Source organism: Sus scrofa, chromosome 17 (genome assembly GCF_000003025.6).
Source record: "Sus scrofa isolate TJ Tabasco breed Duroc chromosome 17, Sscrofa11.1, whole genome shotgun sequence".
NCBI lineage: Eukaryota > Metazoa > Chordata > Mammalia > Artiodactyla > Suidae > Sus > Sus scrofa.
In genome coordinates, this window is record NC_010459.5 from 4,873,964 (window position 1) to 4,891,631 (window position 17,668).

The 17,668-nt window shown below is 40.0% G+C and overlaps 1 protein-coding gene across 3 annotated transcripts in view; it reads left to right on the top strand.

The window, feature by feature from the left end:
* The window catches only part of ZDHHC2 (zinc finger DHHC-type containing 2), a 72,981-nt gene that overhangs the window by 18,835 nt on the left and 36,478 nt on the right, over positions 1 to 17,668 (top strand). For all 3 annotated transcript variants that reach the window (XM_021077422.1, XM_021077421.1, XM_013984983.2), the window contains exons 2-3: positions 13,940 to 13,966; positions 15,480 to 15,574. In XM_021077422.1, coding sequence (XP_020933081.1) covers positions 13,940 to 13,966; positions 15,480 to 15,574 — 122 coding nt within the window. The remainder of the gene's footprint in view (positions 1 to 13,939; positions 13,967 to 15,479; positions 15,575 to 17,668) is intronic.

Sequence of the window (17,668 nt, forward strand, 5' to 3'; positions counted from 1 at the left end):
TCCATAGATGATGACTGAATGACATTGGAAAAGTAATTTTACTTCTGTGAGCCTGTCTTCTCAACTTTGAAAAATGATAATACCTTCCTTACAGATCGTTGTACGGTTTCAATGGGATAAATATTTGGGAAAAATTAGCATTTCTGATGACTTACTGTAAACATTGAACACATGTTCCCTGTCTTTGTTTTTTTTTTTTTTTTTTAATTCTCATACCTCATCGTCTGATCCCCTTCCCCTCCCCAGTCTAGCGATGTCCTCTCATCCCCAGCCAGCCCTCACCCTGCTCAAGCTGCAGTCTTATTTCCCAGTGGGTTATGGCTGAATTGTGTCTCCCCAGAATTCATAGGGTGAAGCCTTAACCTGTAAGGCTTACAGATTTGGAGATGAGTCCTTTACAAAGGTAATTAAGTTAAAATGAAGTCATAAGGGTGCACCCTAACCCATATGACTCATGTCCTTATAAGGAGAGGAAATTTGGATCTAAAGATGTAAAAAGAGAAAACTGCATAAAGATAGGGGGAGAATTTGGTCTGCAAGCCAAAGAGGGAGGCCTTAGAAGAAACCAGTCCTTCTGACAACCTTGATCTTAGACTTCTAGCCTCCAGAACTGTGAGGAAGTAGCTGTCTTAGGTACACACCACTCAGTCTACAGTCCTTTCCCAAACTGACTAATGCAGGAGGCATCACTGAGGACTTGGGGTGGGAGGGATGTCTGCTCTAATAGTCCAACAGGGAGTTTAGGGGAGGGAGGGCAGTCTCTCTCTACTGTGCTGGAAGGGAGGTGAGTTTGGATGTTGCAGACTCAAAAAGGCTTCCCTTGACATGGAATAGCTGATTTTTGTAATATTGTTCACTTGAAATTTTGTAATATTGTTTCCAGTACATTAAACATTAGAAAGGCTTTTAATGGCTGATATGGAGGCCTCACCACCCACATAAGACATGACTTGCATCACCTGTTTCGGTTTTTTATTGTTGTCGTTGGGGTTTTTTTGGCTGCACCTGTAGGATATGGAAGTTCCAGGGCCAGAGATTGAATTTGAGCTGCAGCTGCAGCAATGCTGGATCCTTGACCCACTGTGCTGAGCCAGGGATGTAACCCTTGCCTCCACAGTGACCGGAGCGATTCTTAACCCACTGAGCCATGGTGGGAACTCCTATGATGTGTTCTTAAGTAAGAGACTTACTGTATCTTCGTTTCTATTATCTGACTCACTGCCGTTCATTTTTGTCTTTGCTGTTGCACTGTGCCTTTCGTCAGGAGAAGGTCTTCTTGATGATTTTCCATGGTGGTTAGATAATTTCTAGCCAACAAGCATCTAATTTATTTATTTATTTTATTAAAATTTTTTTTTTTGTCTTTTTGCCATTTCTTGGGCCGCTCCTGCGGCATATGGAGGTTCCCAGGCTAGGGGTCTAATCAGAGCTGTAGCCACTGGCCTACACCAGAGCCACAGCAACACAGGATCCCAGCTGCATCTGCGACCTACACCACAGCTCACGGCAACGCCGCCGGTTCGTTAACCTGCTAAGCAAGGCCAGGGATCGAACCCGCAACCTCATGGTTCCTAGTCGGATTCGTTAACCACTGCGCCACAACTGGAACTCCAAACATCTAGTTTAGGTCCATAGAGTTTGTTAGATAAAATCCTGGGGTAGAGACAAGGAGGGAATGCTTCAAACCACCTGGGACATGCTGCTTCTCCCTAATTTACAGGGTCCCTCCATGGGTCATATGCAGATTCTGATGCATGCCAGGCCCTCTCAGAACCTGATAGGCCTCCGTGGAGTGGAGGTGGGGTAGAGTTGAGAGGGAAAGAGCTCCTGAAGGAGCAGGAAAGGAAAACGTAGTTTTACAATGCATTGGTTTAGTGTTTTCTTCTTACGTTGATTTGTTCACACTGTAATTTACCTGCATTTTTCTGCTTATTCACACTCAAAAGTCTTCTAGCCATTTATTCCCATCACCTTGGCATTTCACTCTCTGGAACATTGTAGCACTACTGCAGGCTAAATATGTAGGGTGTGCTTCTTTCTCCATATTATTTGTAAAATGGTACCAAATACTATCTCAGTGTTCTCCTTACTTGCTGCAAGTAATAAATCCTTCCTTCTGCCCCCTCAAAACAAACAAACAAAAAAACCCAAAACAAAAAACAAAACTGTTTGCACTAGATTTGGGGGAACTTCTCCTCTTAACATTTCACTGTTTAATGATGTTCCATATTCAACTAACACTTATTGAGCCCCTAATATGTGCCAAATTCTGTTCTGGGTGCTCTTACTTACATTCCTTAGTTTATTCTCAAAACAGTCCGATGAGACAAATATTGAGATAACGTTGAGAGAGGATAAGTAACTTGGTCAAGATAAAACATCAAAAACCCTGGCAGAGCCAGGATTTGAACCTCAGTGGCAGACATGGAAAAGAAACACAATTACAGATTGTGCTGAGTGTCAAGAAAGAAACAGTATGTTGTGGAGTTCCCTGGTGGCTCAGCAGGTTAAGTATCTGGTTGCCACTGTGTGGCTTTTGTTATAGCTGTGGTGTGGGTTCGATCCCTGGCCTGGGAGTTTCCACCTGTCGTGGGTGAGGCTAGGCAGGGGGGCCTATATGAGAAACTGACTTGTAACCTTTAAGCTGAGGGATGATCAGGACTGAGCCAGAAGTTGCACCAGATGAGATGGGTAAAGACAGTAAGATTTTATATGTTCTAGAAACAGCCAGAAGGTCAGCCTGTTTACAGTTTAGCAAGCAAGAATGAGAGGGATGAGAAGTGATCTTGGAAAGGTAGGTAGGAGCCAGATAGTGTTTGAGCCCAGAGGCCTGAGTAAGGAGATTGGACTTTACTGTAAATTCAGTGCAGACCTACAGAAGGGTTTTTATGAGTTGACATCATCAATTTACATTTTAAAAGAGATCCTGGGTTTCTTACTGCAAAATGGGTGTTCGAGGAACCGCATGAGGTTTGGCTTTTTACATAACTGTGAGAGCTCACATTGGAAACTATGTGTTTTAGGGTCCAAGTGATGTGGAACCTTCCTTTTACTCTTTGTTTCTAGTCTGAAACTGCTTACCTGTCCTTGACAAAACAGTTTCTACAAGCCCACTGATGAATTTATTTGTAGAATGACTTTTGCCTCGGTTGGTTTGTTTTGGCCACACCCATAGCATGGGGAAGTTCTCTGGCCATCCAGCGCCATAGCAGCAACCTGAACTGCTGCAGTGACAACACCAGATACTTAACCTACTCCACCACAAGAGAACTCCCGCCTTGCGTTTTGTTTTTGTTTGTTTGTTTGTTTGTTTTGTCTTTTTTTTTTTTGCTATTTCTTGGGCCGCTCCCTCGGCATATGGAGGTTCCCAGGCTAGGGGTCGAATCGGAGCTGTAGCCACCGGCCTACGCCAGAGGCACAGCAACGTGGGATCCGAGCCGCGTCTGCAACCTACACCACAGCTCATGGCAACGCTGGATCCTTAACCCACTGAGCCAGGCCAGGGACCGAACCCGCAACCTCATGGTTCCTAGTCGGATTCGTTAACCACTGCGCCACGACGGGAACTCCTGCCTTGTGTTTTTAAAGTCAATGATTTTTTTCAAAACATATCAGAGTAGGACTGAAGATAATTTTAGAGCGAGGGCCCTTTAAAATAAAGTGCAAATTTCTGTTTACGTAATAAAATCATGGGCACTTCCCCTGGGTTTGGTTCCAGAGGGACTGCAAGGTGGTACTCTCAAGGCAGATGCTGAACCTCCGAGAGAGCCCACAGCCATGGGTCTCAGTCTGTGCCTACTAAGGGAAATGACTTGACTTCTCCCAGGTGCTGCTTTGATGAAGACGGAAGCAAAAAAGTATTTTGGGATACAAACAATTGGAAACGTTTTTATACATGCATTGCATTCTATCTGAGAGAGCCCTGGTAACAGTTTCCTTTAATGTCAGTTCAGATTAGTGATTCATTTAGGAGCTGTGTTACTGCACGAGCACTCACAGGGAAAAAGCAGACTTCCCTCCTACAAATTAATAAGAGTGGATGCTAAGTGATCAGAGTCAAGGACATTGAGATGTAACCCCAAAAGTAAAATTAGGGTCCACATGAGCACATAAGACACCAAAGTTTGCCTGCAAGCTTAATACATCTGAGTGATATCTTGCCTTTAAAAACTAACCCCAGGGCAGGGACATGGGGATGGTAGGTGGCGAGGAAGCATCTGGCCAAGAAAGCCAGTAATAACATATACTTTGGAGCTCTATGAATGTATCAGTGAAAATGACCCCAACCAGGTATTGTGGAGGCTGGGGAAAGTGATATGACGGAGTTATACAGGTGGTGCATACTTTGTATACAGACTCAACAGTGTGCTAAAAAATGATACTTAATCCTGAACTGCATGTAATGGGAATTGTTTTTAAAAAAAATTCAATGAATCAGTAAAAAGTTTTTTTTTAATGATAAAATTAAAACAGACCAGCTGAGTATCATGATCAAGATCACATGTATTGGGAGGATTGGACTAGAGTCGAGATGTTTTACCACCCAGTTAAATTTAAGGGCAGAGGATCTAAGAGAGGGGACAATGCAGGCATGTTTGAGAAGCGGGAAAGCCCAGAGTGGCTGAAGCACCACAGTGAGAGGGAGGGGTGTGAGATGAGGTTAGCAAGGAAGGCAGGGACTTAAAGTTGTCCGTAAAATCGCCATGACATGTGAGGATCACAAAGGAAAACCAAGTTTGATAAAAAGTTAAAAATGTAATAGATCTGTTGTAAAGAAAATAAATTCAAAAATATGTATTAGGAAGAAAAGGATGCAGTTGAAATTTTACTGGAAATATCCATGTGAAGAATATATTTTTCTTGGTCTGTCATTGAAGTGATCTAGCAGCAGTGTCACCAGTGTTCATAGGAATTATTTGACATGCATCTCCTGTTTCGATCTCTACTACATTAAAAGTGAACTAGCGCTTCCTGGAAAGTAGCTGGGAGGACAAAGACTCCTGCTTCAAGGGGTTTTCACTGGCCAGTTTCATCGAAGAATTCAATGTCAGTTCAAGAAAGCATTTCAAAAACAGTCATGAAATCTGGTAGAGTAACTTGAGTACCAAGAATTGGCAGTAAGCAAGGTATTGGTGACCTTGACAGGAGTGACAGCGGTGGACATGGGGGAATGCAAGACCACTTGGTGTTGGTCGAGGAAGCAACAAGAAATTAGTGGCATTTGGATGATTGTTAAAGAATAAGTTTTCCTATGAAAGGGTCAGAAAAATGGGTTGGCAGCTAGAAGCATGAGGTCAAAGGAGAAATGTTAGGACAGGAGATATTTGAGCATATTTGTTGTGCTGCTCCTATTTTTATCTTAATTTTCTGAATCTTAGCTACTTCTATTAATTGACTATGTTTTAATGTCCTTTTTTTTTTTTTCCAGTTAGTTTCAACCTTTAGCTAAAATGGTCCCATAAACTCTAAGACTTTTGAGCAGAGGGATGGAGTTTCATTTGCCATTTTATCCTCAATGGTGGAAGTGTAGAATAGCCGGTGAATGCTTTCAATAAATGAGTTAAACATAAGCAGAAAAATATAGAGCTTAGCTACAAAGTTGTCCTTAAAATTCATTCATTAGGACCAATTCTTTATTTCTAGTGCTCTTCATTATCAGACTGAATCTATGAGGCTAAAATGTATTCATGTCAGACTAAATCTGGAAATAGCCTAGTGGATTTTTATAGAAAAGGTACCATGTCTACACAATAAAAGTAAATGATTCCTCCAATATGCAGAATTTTAATTCAAAGGCAGGAAAAAGAAAATCCAGGTTCAGAAAAGAAATACAAAGATTGCACCAGAATGCATTTGCGATGACAATACCCCAAAGCCAATTTGTTCTAGAAACAATTATATAACTGTTCTTTGCTAATTTAAGGGGGGAAAGTACATTTTAAAAAAACTGCCATGAAGGCGTATTTTAGTGTCTGAAGTTTTGGATTTTGGAAACTTAAGACTAAAAGTTGAACTAGGTTCAAGTTACTGACAGTTCAACAGTGGTGGGCTGCCGCATATCAAAAGATACTATTTTTGACAGCAAACTCTCAGTTGTATAATTGCCAAAGCAACATCTAAAAATTCAGTTGGTAAAATATAGGGCTAGAATGATTTTTGAGATGAATCTTTGCTTTTAATTAAGATTGAATTTAAATCAACCTACACTGAATTAGCTCTAATATTTTTAGAGTTCTTTAGAGAATAGGGTTGAATAGCATCCTTAGCAATAATATGGGTGTATATATAAAGTTAATTTGCATAGGATTATTTGCAATCAAGTTTTTAGAGTAGGCCTTAGGATTTTGTTATTGTTTTCCCTCTTGCAGATACATAAAGTTAATTTATGTAGCTAATTCACTAGATATAATTCCAGTGTAATAATTTATAATGAATGATAAACTTGGCTTGAGAACTGATACGAAAGATCAGCACATGTCTTAGTAGAGTATTTCCAGAATAAAACTAGGTTATAGATTCAGGGTATGACGGTTACTTTTATTTGTGAACCTGGCTAGGCTCTGGTGGCCAGTTTGGTCAAATTATCAGTCTAGCTGTTGCTGTGAGGGTACTTTTTATATGTGATTAATGTTTACATCAGTAGACTTTGAGTCAAGCAGGTTACCTTTTATATTGTGGGTGGGCTTCATCCAATCAGTTGAAGGCCTGAAGAGCCAAAACTGAGGTCTCCTGAAGAAGAAGTAATTCTGCTTCAGACCCAAGACTTCAATATAACTCCTCCCTGGCTTTCCACCTTGCCAAACCCTATAACCATGTGAGCCTGTCCTTAAAATTTATATTCATTTGCTGCCCCCCTTCTCTCTCTTTCTGTATCTTCCTGCCTCCATCCTTCCCTTCTTCTCCTTTCCCTCCCTCCCTCCCCTTCCCTCTCCCTCCCTTTCTCTCTCTCTCTCTCTCTGGCCCCTTCTCCCCCTCCCCCTCCCCCTCCATTTATACATTCATATACACATATCCTATTGGTTTTGTTTCTTTGGAGAACGCTAATAGCCAGAGGTTGAAGAGCTTTCTCTATAGAGGGCCAGATAATAAATATTCTGGGCCCTGCAGGCTATACTTGCCCCGTTGCAGTGGCCATTGTAGCAAAGAACCCTGCCATTGTAGCACAGAAGCAGCTATGTAAATAAAGGACTGTGTCTTTCATTTACGGAAAGAGGTGGCTGGCTCCATTTGGACTGAGGACTGTAGTTTAATGACCCCCAGGATTAAATGATTGCTTGATAATTTATGCAAAACAGATGAGTGAGGTATGCCTTTAATTTTATACACACACACACATTTTTAAGGATGCTTACTCGTGCCAGGTTTGGAACAAGTAGCAGTTTGTCATCCTTTTGTATTTTTAGGGATTACTACTCTGGCCAACAGTCTGACTCTTCAGTTTTGGTTTTACCTGTTTTATTTTTACACAGTTTATTAAAGATCAATAGTATAACAAAGGTATAATTCAATTCTAAACTGATGACTACTCAGCCTTTTCTCTAATGCCCTACTCTGTTTCTGAGAGGAATGGTTAATGAGGGAGGAGGCAGGTTAGCCAGGAAAGGTAGCCAGAAATCAGAACCAGCCACATAACTACCAGCCTTATATTATCTTGGTGGTTCGATTCCAAGATGTAATTCTTAAAGGTCTTCATTTAGCTCTTGGCAAACAGGAACAGTCTTGGTAACCCTGATGCTTCATCATTCCCACTTTCGATCGACCAGTACACCATCTGTGCCAAGAAAGGACTTCGGTTCTTTAAGATCTTTCTACAAGGCAGAATCTTTGTTGTCTATCTGTATTGCAGTTAATCAGGGTAGAGTTTTAAGTTCTGCAGGGATGTTGGGAAGTTAGAAATTGCTGAAGTAAAATATCATCATAGGCTATAGAACCAGAAATTAGGCTAATCCAAGATAAAATCGACCAGTAATTTTTTGAAATGAAAATTAAGGAGTTCCCATCGTGGCGCAGTGGTTAACGAATCTGACTAGGAGCCTGAGTTTGCGGGTTCGATCCCTGGCCTTGCTCATTGGGTTAAGGATCCGGCGTTGCTGTGGCTCTGGTGTAGGGTGGTGGCTACAGCCCCGATTGGACCCCTAGCCTGGGAACCTCCATATGCTGAGGGTGTGGCCCTAGAAAAGGCAAAAAAAAAAAAAAAAAAAAAAAATTAAAATCACAAGCCACAATGTTACTATTGTATATATTTAGATGGTCACCACATGTATGGATGGTAAATATTTTAGCCTAGCAACTAGTGCTTTTATTCCCAAGAGTAAATTGCATCTAACTTCTTTAGCGTGAATATAAGATTTAGACCTTTTTTTTTAGGTCATCGTTTTTATTCCATAGGTTAAACAGATGGCAGAAAATCCAAAATAGCTCTTCTCATTGTTTTTTTGTTTGTTTTTTTTGTTTTTTGGCCATGTCTTTGGCATATAGAAGTTCCCAGGTCAGAGATCAAACCCACAGCACAGCAGTGACCCAAGCTGTTACAGTGACAACACTGGATCCTTAACCAGCTGCACCACAAGCAAACTCTTCCTCCTTCCTTCTTTCTTTCCCTCTCTGTCTGTCTGTCTCTCTCTCTCTCTTTCTTTCTTTTTTTCTGCACACCTGGCATATGGAAGTTCCCAGACCAGGGACTGAAGCTGAGCTGCTTTACCTACACCACAGCTGTGACAATGCCAAATCTTTAACCCACTGTGCCAGGCTGGGGATCGAACCCACTCTGCCACAGAGACAACTCTGGACCCTTTATTTGCTGCACCACAGCAGGAACTCCCTCTTCTCACTTTTAAGAGAGGCTCTTACCTGAACTAACTGCCATATGAGGAATGAAATTTCTCTCTCTCATTACAATCCTGTGTTAAGGATGAGTACCACCATCTTTGTTTATACTGTCAAGTTTCAGGAATGGCACATCTATATAAAAAAGCAAAATGCTGAGATCTAAGTTATTTTTCACATGTGAAGTCTATTCTCAGTCAATTTTTGCATTGATTTCTTTCAAAAGTCTGTGCAGGTACTACTTGTCTCTGTAATTTTTCTTCATGTTTAGTCCCCTTTTCTATATGTTATCTTTTATAGTTAGTATTAGCAAAATCAAATATTATATAATTGTTTGTATATTTGGAGGGCTCAGTGAGTGCCAGGCACAACGTTAGGTACATTACATACACTACCTCTTTTAATTCCACAACATCTTGAATGGCATTGCTGTTGTTATTACTACGTTCATTTTGTGATGGAATATGTAGAATCACTTGTGTAAACCGGCAAGTGGCAGCAATGGGATGGAACCTTGCCTGTCTTTATCCTGAGTCTGTGCTCTTTAGCACTGTTGTGTTTAGTAAGATTCTTTTTCATTTCGACAAACTGAATTATTAAAAAGTAAAATACTAAGGGGAGGGATGGACTGTGGGGTTGGAATTGGCATATGCACACTGAGGTATATGGAATGATTGGCCAACAGGCACCTGCTGTATAGTACAAAGAACTCTACCCAATATGGCGTGATAATCTATGTGGGAAAAGAATCTGAAGGAAAATGGGTATGTGTCTGTATGTATATATGACTGACCTTGTTGTGTAGCAGAAATTATCACAACCTTGTAAATCAACTATACTTCAATAAAACTTTTTTAAAAAGGGGAAAAAGCAAATAAAATACTGAGAAAAAGCCAAAAAATAGGAGGGAAAAACCCTGCAAACATATAGACTCTTTCTGTCTTCTTTCAAAGTTGCTTGAAGCCTGGTTGAAGCCAGTATCTCCTTCATGCTTTTCCTTTTTAGAGGATCATAGCCACTTGGTCTTTCCTCTCTCCTTTGTGTAATGAGGCATCGTCTTCACTTCTGGGGTGTGTGCTAGCAGGCAGTACAGGTAAGATTACTTTTGGCTTTGCAAATTACCAGTTGATTTCCACAGTGCACTAAGATGGCAGGTAAAAGAAATAACTTCTTCATGGAAATTTTCAAGCCCACAGAAGAAAGAATGAACATGTCTCATAGGTCTGCTTTGGGATTCTGTCTTCTGTTTGTCTTTTTTTTTTTTTTTTTTTGTCTTTTTGCCTTTTCTAGGGCCACTCCCTCGGCATATGGAGGTTCCCAGGCTAGGGGTCTAATGGGAGCTGTAGCTGCCGGCCTACACCAGAGCCACAGCAACGCAGGATCCAAGCCACGTCTGTGACCTACACCACAGCTCATGGCAACGCCGAATCCTTAGACCACTGAGCAAGGCCAGGGATAGAACCTGCTACCTCATGGTTCCTAGTTGGATACGTTAACCACTGAGCCACGATGGGAACTTCTATTTGTCTTTCTTATTCAGTAAACATTTATGAGACAGAAGTCCTATGGCAGTTACTGTGCTTTAATGAGGAGTTAATTTTAATAAGATCTAGCGGAGCCCAAAGTCATAATATTTTTGTCACATGTGTAAAACTTTAAAATTGAAAACAAAAGAATTTGTTGAATAGAATTAACTAATGTACTCCTCATTGTAGTTTAGATTAAAGCTTATCTCTCTCTATTTTCTTTAATAAAAAATAGAAATAATGATATTAATTTTCCTCAAAGACCGGTTTTTAGAAAACATTCAATATGTTATAAAATATTTGAAATTTCTATATGTGCACAGTTGGAGAATAAGTGTCAGCATAATTTTTAAATAGATCAACCTGAAATTCTGTGAAATAATAAAGTTAAATATTGGATAAAACTCAAAATTCATATTAAAACCTAATATTTTTGGAAGATCTGTCATAAATATGATGAGTGTTGGTACTTAATTCTCTTGTTGATATCAATGATGAAATTGCATTTGACTTACAATCTATTTTTTCCAAAAATGAGTCTGTATTTTACATATATTATCTTTATTATGTATATATTGGAAATGTGGCTTACTTACAACCTTTTCTTAAACAGTCATTTATGAACAAAAATGTTTGCATTTGAAAATAGCATTGAGTTCTGTGGGTTTTTGTAATGAGAAAGGAAAGTTTGAAATTGATAAGTCTCCCACTAAACTGAAAATTACAGGGTGAATTGTTGATCAGGTAAACATGAATGAAAGAACATTAATTTCCTCAATATCATAAAGCAAAACCATGTACAGTCCATGTATCTGTTAGTGAGATAGGTTAAATAGTGCTGTTTAATCGGAGATAAATCATAAGATTTTGCTAGTATTTATTAAGTCATTAGAAAGTAGTTATACACAACTTTATTGGAAACATACATAACAAATAACAGGATTACTTCCCAGAATATAGCAAGGGCTCTCAATAAGTAAAAGTAGATCAATCAGAAGAGAGAGAAAGAAAAAAATCTGTTTTTTCTTTCTTTTGTTTATTTTTTAGGGCTGTACCTGCGTCATATGGAAATTCCCAGGCTAGGGGTCAGATCAGGCACAGCCACAGCAACGCCAGATCTGAGCCATGTCTGCGACCTATACTAACTACAGCTCAAGGCAACGCTGGATCCTTAACCCACTGAACGGGGCCAGGGATCAAACCCCAGTCCTCATGGACACCAGTCGGGTTCATTACATCTGAGCTACAACAGGAACACCCTCATCCTGTTTTTTAATGAAAATTATTTTTATATATTTATTAGGATGCAACAGTTTGTTGATAAGTTACATTTGGTTTCGTCCTTAAAATTTTTTATGTTTTTTATTTTTTTCCATTATAGCTGGTTTACAGTGTTCTGTCAATTTTCTATTGTATAAAAAGGTGACCCAGTTACATATACATGTATACATTCTTTTTTCTCACATTATCATGCTTCATCATAAGTGACTAGATGTAGTTCCCAGTGCTATACACCAGAATCCCATTGCTTATCCATTCCAAAGGCAATAGTTTCCATCTATTCACCCAAAACTCTAAGTCCTTCCCACTCCCTCCCCCTCGGCAACCACAAGTCTGTTCTCCATGTCCATGATTTTCTTTTCTGTGAAAAGGTTCATTTGTGCCGTATATTAGATTCTAGCTGTAAGTGCTATCATATGGTATTTGTCTTTCTCTTTCTGGCTTCGTTCACTTAGTATGAGAGTCTCTAGCTCCATCCATGTTGCTGCTAAAAATTATTTTTAAACTGTACTGGTAATCAGGGAAATGAATACTAAAACACTGATTTTTATTTTGGCCTAAAATTTTGACAAAAATTAAAGACACTACGTTTATAGGAAATTGGATAGGCTCAGAACTTTTGTGGAAGTGTAATTGGTATAGCATTTTTTGGACTTTCACATTTTACTCTACAAGTGTTACTGGAAATATTTACCATAAGCATGCATCCATGAGTAACTTCTTTAACTGAAAAATAAAAGAAGATCTGTGAATTTTGAAGTACATTAAGAGAAAAACAAGCTGTGAAGGGCAGAAATAACTTTTCAAAAGATGTCTTCAAATGCATATCCAGCCAGTATAGTAAATGGTCTATGTCAAAAAAATTATCACTGCATACTGTTTCTTTTTTTAAATATCATTTTGTGTTATTGTTTTCAGTTCTGACAGCTAGAGTCATGGGTTAGCAAGTACATTTTCTTTAAAAATACCAGCACCTCTGGAGTGGCTATTCGGGGTCATTTCATACATAAATGCACAAATAGGATCAAGTTGCTTTTGCATGTCCTTAGGTTAGCTGAAGGAGTAGAAATTTTGATCCAAGGCAGAATTGTAGTCCATTTTGGAGGACTTTCAAGACAGGGAAGTGAGTGTCTAGAGAGAAAGGCATTCTTTTTTCCCACATTATCACTGAGAGCAGTGGTGGAGTCAGCTGGGAAAGACAGCTTCATCCTCCCTATGCCCTCCCATTAACCAACTCAGGGATCCTGTGAGAAAGCGCACGCTGACTCTCTAGCCTCTGACTGACCTGCACATTCGTGAAACAGGCCATTTGTTAAGTTAAAGATCATCCGTATCTGCCTTATTGAATAAGGAGCCACATCAGGTTTGTCGAGAAGTCTGGAAATCATCTATTATTTGAGCCGAGAGAATATTTAAGAAGGACGCAGCCGCTTTAACTGTATAAAGAAATTCTGCCGTTTAGGTTTTCTGTTTATTGCTGCATATTGGAAGCCTAGATACCGTAGGTAGAAGCCAGAAGAGGCTCATTTCTGCAGCCTCTGGCCTTACAGTCATTCTTAGAGCAATGCAATAAGGGAAAAGGATGCTGCTCACTGTGGCTCCTGCCCACTGTAGTACAAATGGAGGAAGACCACATGGGAAACAGAACAAGCAGATGATGCAAAAGGCGAGAAAACAGTGGGGCTTCTTGTCCCAGCTTGTTTGAGCTCCGTGGTCCCCATCCTCATTTACCTGCCACCTTGGGAGATTTGCAATAACCCCTCAGGGATGCCAGTTTCTCAGGCCTGCAGCTGGGGCCCCTCATTGTACGGGAGGAGGCAGTCAGGCACAAGAATTGGTACTTTGAGAAATACAGCCAGAGAAGTGTATGCCAGGACACAACATTTTTTTCCTTCTGGAGAGTTAACTCTGTGGTTGCCAGCTTACAAAGAGCAAAAACCGTCTCTGGAAATGTGATGAGCTGAACCTTGAACTCAGTAGTTGGAAGGAAGACCGAGAAATAGATCAGTATAGGAGTAAGACCCACCAGGGCCACGCCTGATGGGGGTTTGCTTTCTGTGTGGGAGCCACGGCTGAAGGGCCAGTAGGGGCCTGACTGGAGGCAGCCAGCAGCCTCCCCTCTCCACTTCTCTCCCACAGTGCTTGTCGCTCCTCTAAACCAAGTTGAACAAATATTTAAAGAATGTTGGTTTGAAAAGGAGCCAAATTTTTAACCTACTCCAGTGCCTTATGTCTCTGTCAGGCCCTCTGTTTGCCATAAGCTTCGTATAATCTATTGCCTATCTCTCTTTTCTCTCTTTCTGTAGTGTCCATGGAAAACATTGGAGAACAAGGTAAGAAATATTATTGCTTTAGATAGACAGTTTTAAACATAGTTTGAGAAAACAAATAGTGTTCATTTAGATTTGGTTGGAATTAATAAATTATACTTTGAGAATGTTGGTGTCAAGATGGGGTTAAAGGCATCTTATTCTCTTTGTCCCCAAACTGAATTCTCTCTGACTCTTGGCAATGAAACTTCTCTGAAATGGCAGTCACTGTGCCAAAGATTCTTGTGGCTTTGAGATATAAGAATAACAATAGTCTCCTGTTTCCAGCTCAGAGTATGGCCCACTACCTGAGTCAGTGTATAATTCATGAAATATATCAGTGGCTCTAGTCATTCCATACTGACTTAAGTGCCGTGCTAGATAATTGATTGTTTTACTGAGTCTCTAGCATGAGTATCATCATTCTTTAAAAAAGAAAAATGAAAAATTGCTGTTAAATTTAAAAATACCAAACATGCTGTATTTTAAACTGGTCTATTTTATTCAACTGTAACTTACAGAATTTATATGTTAATGTATTGCCAAGATTAATCATTATCACTGTATACAAAATAAAAGTTTTAGATTTGCATAGGATTCAAGACTGATACACCACACAAAGTATGCTTATATACACTACTTGAAAAAGGTATTCAGGAGTTCCCATGTTGGTGCAGCGAAAATGAATCTGACTAGGAACCATGAGGTTGCAGGTTTGATCCCTGGCCTCTCTCAGTAGATTAATGATCCTGTGTTGGCATGAGCTGTGGTGGAGGTCACAGACGTGGCTTGGATCCCCTGTTGCTGTGGCTCTGGCATAGGCTGGTCGATTAGACCCCTAGCCTGGGAACCTCCATATGCCACAGGTGTGGCCCTAAAAGGACCCCCCCAAAAAAAATGGTATTCAGAGTGCTTTTCTTAACATTTGTCCCATGGAGTTCTCTGGTGGCACAGTGGGTTAAGGGTCTGATGTTATCACTACAGTGTTTCTGGCAGCAGCTGTGGCATGGGAACTTACGCATCACTCGGGTGTGGCCAAAAAAAAACCCCAAAAAACAAAAGACAAACAATTGTCCCATGTGATAAATAAGAAAATTGACCTCCCCTTGAAGGAAATTTCTCTGTGTTCATATGGTTTCTGTTTAAATCTTTCATCATTGAAACAGTAGTGACCACCAGATTTGACTGTAGCTGAGCAAATTAAGCAAAGAGCTTCTCAAATAGGAACTGCTTTTGCTCTTCTTTGTTAGTGGAGCAAAGTTCTTAAAGCCTGAGTGTTTTAACATTTGTTTAATGCTGCGTTTGTGATTTAAAGTTGCAGGCATGACTTTATTCTTATAATTTAAGAGAGGTCTCTCTAGCCATTTTGCCAATAGAGGTCCTGCCTACATATGGAAGAGTTCTGAAATCATGGGGTATTATGTAATTAAATAATGAAGTTATTTGGTTATTTTAGAACAAGCACATCTTTTGTGAATACCTTGATCTTAGTATGTATTTGCAAACCACAGTGATAATTATGTTTCTTTCATTTTAGTTGTGTGCCTGATTGCTTATCATCTACTTTTTGCAATGTTTGTCTGGTCGTATTGGAAAACTATCTTTACGTTACCAATGAATCCTTCAAAAGAAGTAAGTTAAAATATTAGTACAGTTATCTCCTAAAGTTGGAAATCTGTAATACTGAGTTTTATGTCTTTTTATTAATGTTCCAAACTTACTGAATGTAGTGATTTTTTTATATTAATGTGTTAGTTAAAAACTTGAATTTTCACTTTGTAAATATTATTTTTGCCTTGGATGAGTGTTCTATTTCCAATATTAAATCTGTTATGTGTTTCATCATCTTTAGAGTCAGACACCAAGATGGATGGATGGATAGATAATAGATAGAGCTAAAGATAGACATATTTCAGCTCAGTGGTTAACGAATCCAACTAGGAACCATGAGGTTGCGGGTTTGATCCCTGGCTTCACTCAGTGGGTTAAGGATCCAGTGTTGTTGGCATGAGCTGTGGTGTAGGTCGCAAATATGGCTCCAATCCCGCATTGCTATGGCTCTGGTATAGGCCAGCGGCTATGGCTCCGATTAGACCCCTAGCCTAGGAACCTCCATATGCCGTGGGTGCGGCCCTAGAAAAAACAAAGAGACAAAAAACAGAAAGATAAGCATATTTCTAGTATAATTATCATATTAATGGTGCATTAGTTGGCTGTCAGCCACCAGAAACAACAATAAAATAGTGACTTAACTAATCTTTTCTACTTTCAGAATCTATAGCTAGTCTACTATTTCCAGGCACTCAGGCTTCTATCCTGTTGCTCTGACATGTGTAGCCTCCATTCTCAACATTAGATCTTGGCCTAAAGTGGCTGCTCCAGTTCCAGCCATCATGTCTTCATTCCAGCAGCAGGCCAGAGAATGCAGAAAAGAGGAGTAGAAGTAAATGTCTCTCTCTCTTTTTTTTTTTTAACTTTGTAATTTTTTTTTTTTTTTTTTTTTGCATTTTAGGGCTGCCCCTGTGGCATATGGAAGTTCCTAGGCTAGGGGTTGCATTAGAGCTGCAGCTGCTGGCCTGTACCACAGCCACAGCAGTGCAGGATCCGAGCTGCATGTGCAACCTACACTGTAGCTCATGGCAATGCCAGATCCCTGACCCACTGATTGAGGCCAGGGATTGAACCCACATCCTCATGGATACTAGTCAGATTCCTTTCCGCTGCGCCACAGTGAGAACTCCCTAGGCACTTTCTGGAAGTTCATGATGCCATTTCCCCTTAGATTTAGAATTTAGTTATATGACCATATTTACTCGCACAGAAAGCTGGGAATGTAAATATTCTCAGTGGCCATGTTGATCATGTTAGAGGAAGGACAGAGTGGGTACTGGGGACAACTAACAGTCTCAGCCATGGACTGTTGTACGTAGAGTTATATGACCAAATTTCCATATTGAAAAGATCTTTCTAGCTAACTTCTACATGAACTTCTAGATTGTTTCTGGGTCTTTAATCCTGGTTAAATGTCCTTAGAACAAAGGACTGTGTCTTACTCATTTTTGTATCCTTGGCACTTATTCCAGTACATGATTGTTGAGTAGAAATAACCTTTGCTCCAGTAATAAGAGTGTAGTTTCAGTAGGCTAGCCTAAAAAAAAGGGTCTAGGTATCACTGTGAATTGTTTCCTGAAGTAATCTGCTTGAAATGCAGCTGTGGTCAAAAAGGCCAGTAAATATGCTATATCAACTGGGAAAGGATATTAAAAAACAAAACCACAGATATTTGCACAGTATTAATAGCATGCTTGGTCTGGAATGCATTAGATACAGCCTTTTTTTCTTCTTCTACCTTTTTTTCCCCAACCTCTTCTTCCTCCCTCCTACCATGTTTGCTTCTTCCCTATCACCCTTCTTATTCCCACCCAGGACTTAGTTGTAGGTTTGAAAGGAAATGCTGACTTACCATAGGTCATCTCATCCACTCTGGTGGCTTACCTGTGACCTCTGCATTGACGGTTCCCGAATCTATTTCAGGCTCTTATCTCTCCCATGAATTTCAAACGTACGTCTCCCTGCCAAACATCATTCCACTGACACCGCAACTATGATAAATCAAAAACTGAGGTCACCACCCCCTCCTTCCCCAAACCGTGACTCATCTTTCTTATACTTGCTAATACCACTGCCAGCCACATCATCATTCAAGCCAGAGGCTTGGCATGCTCG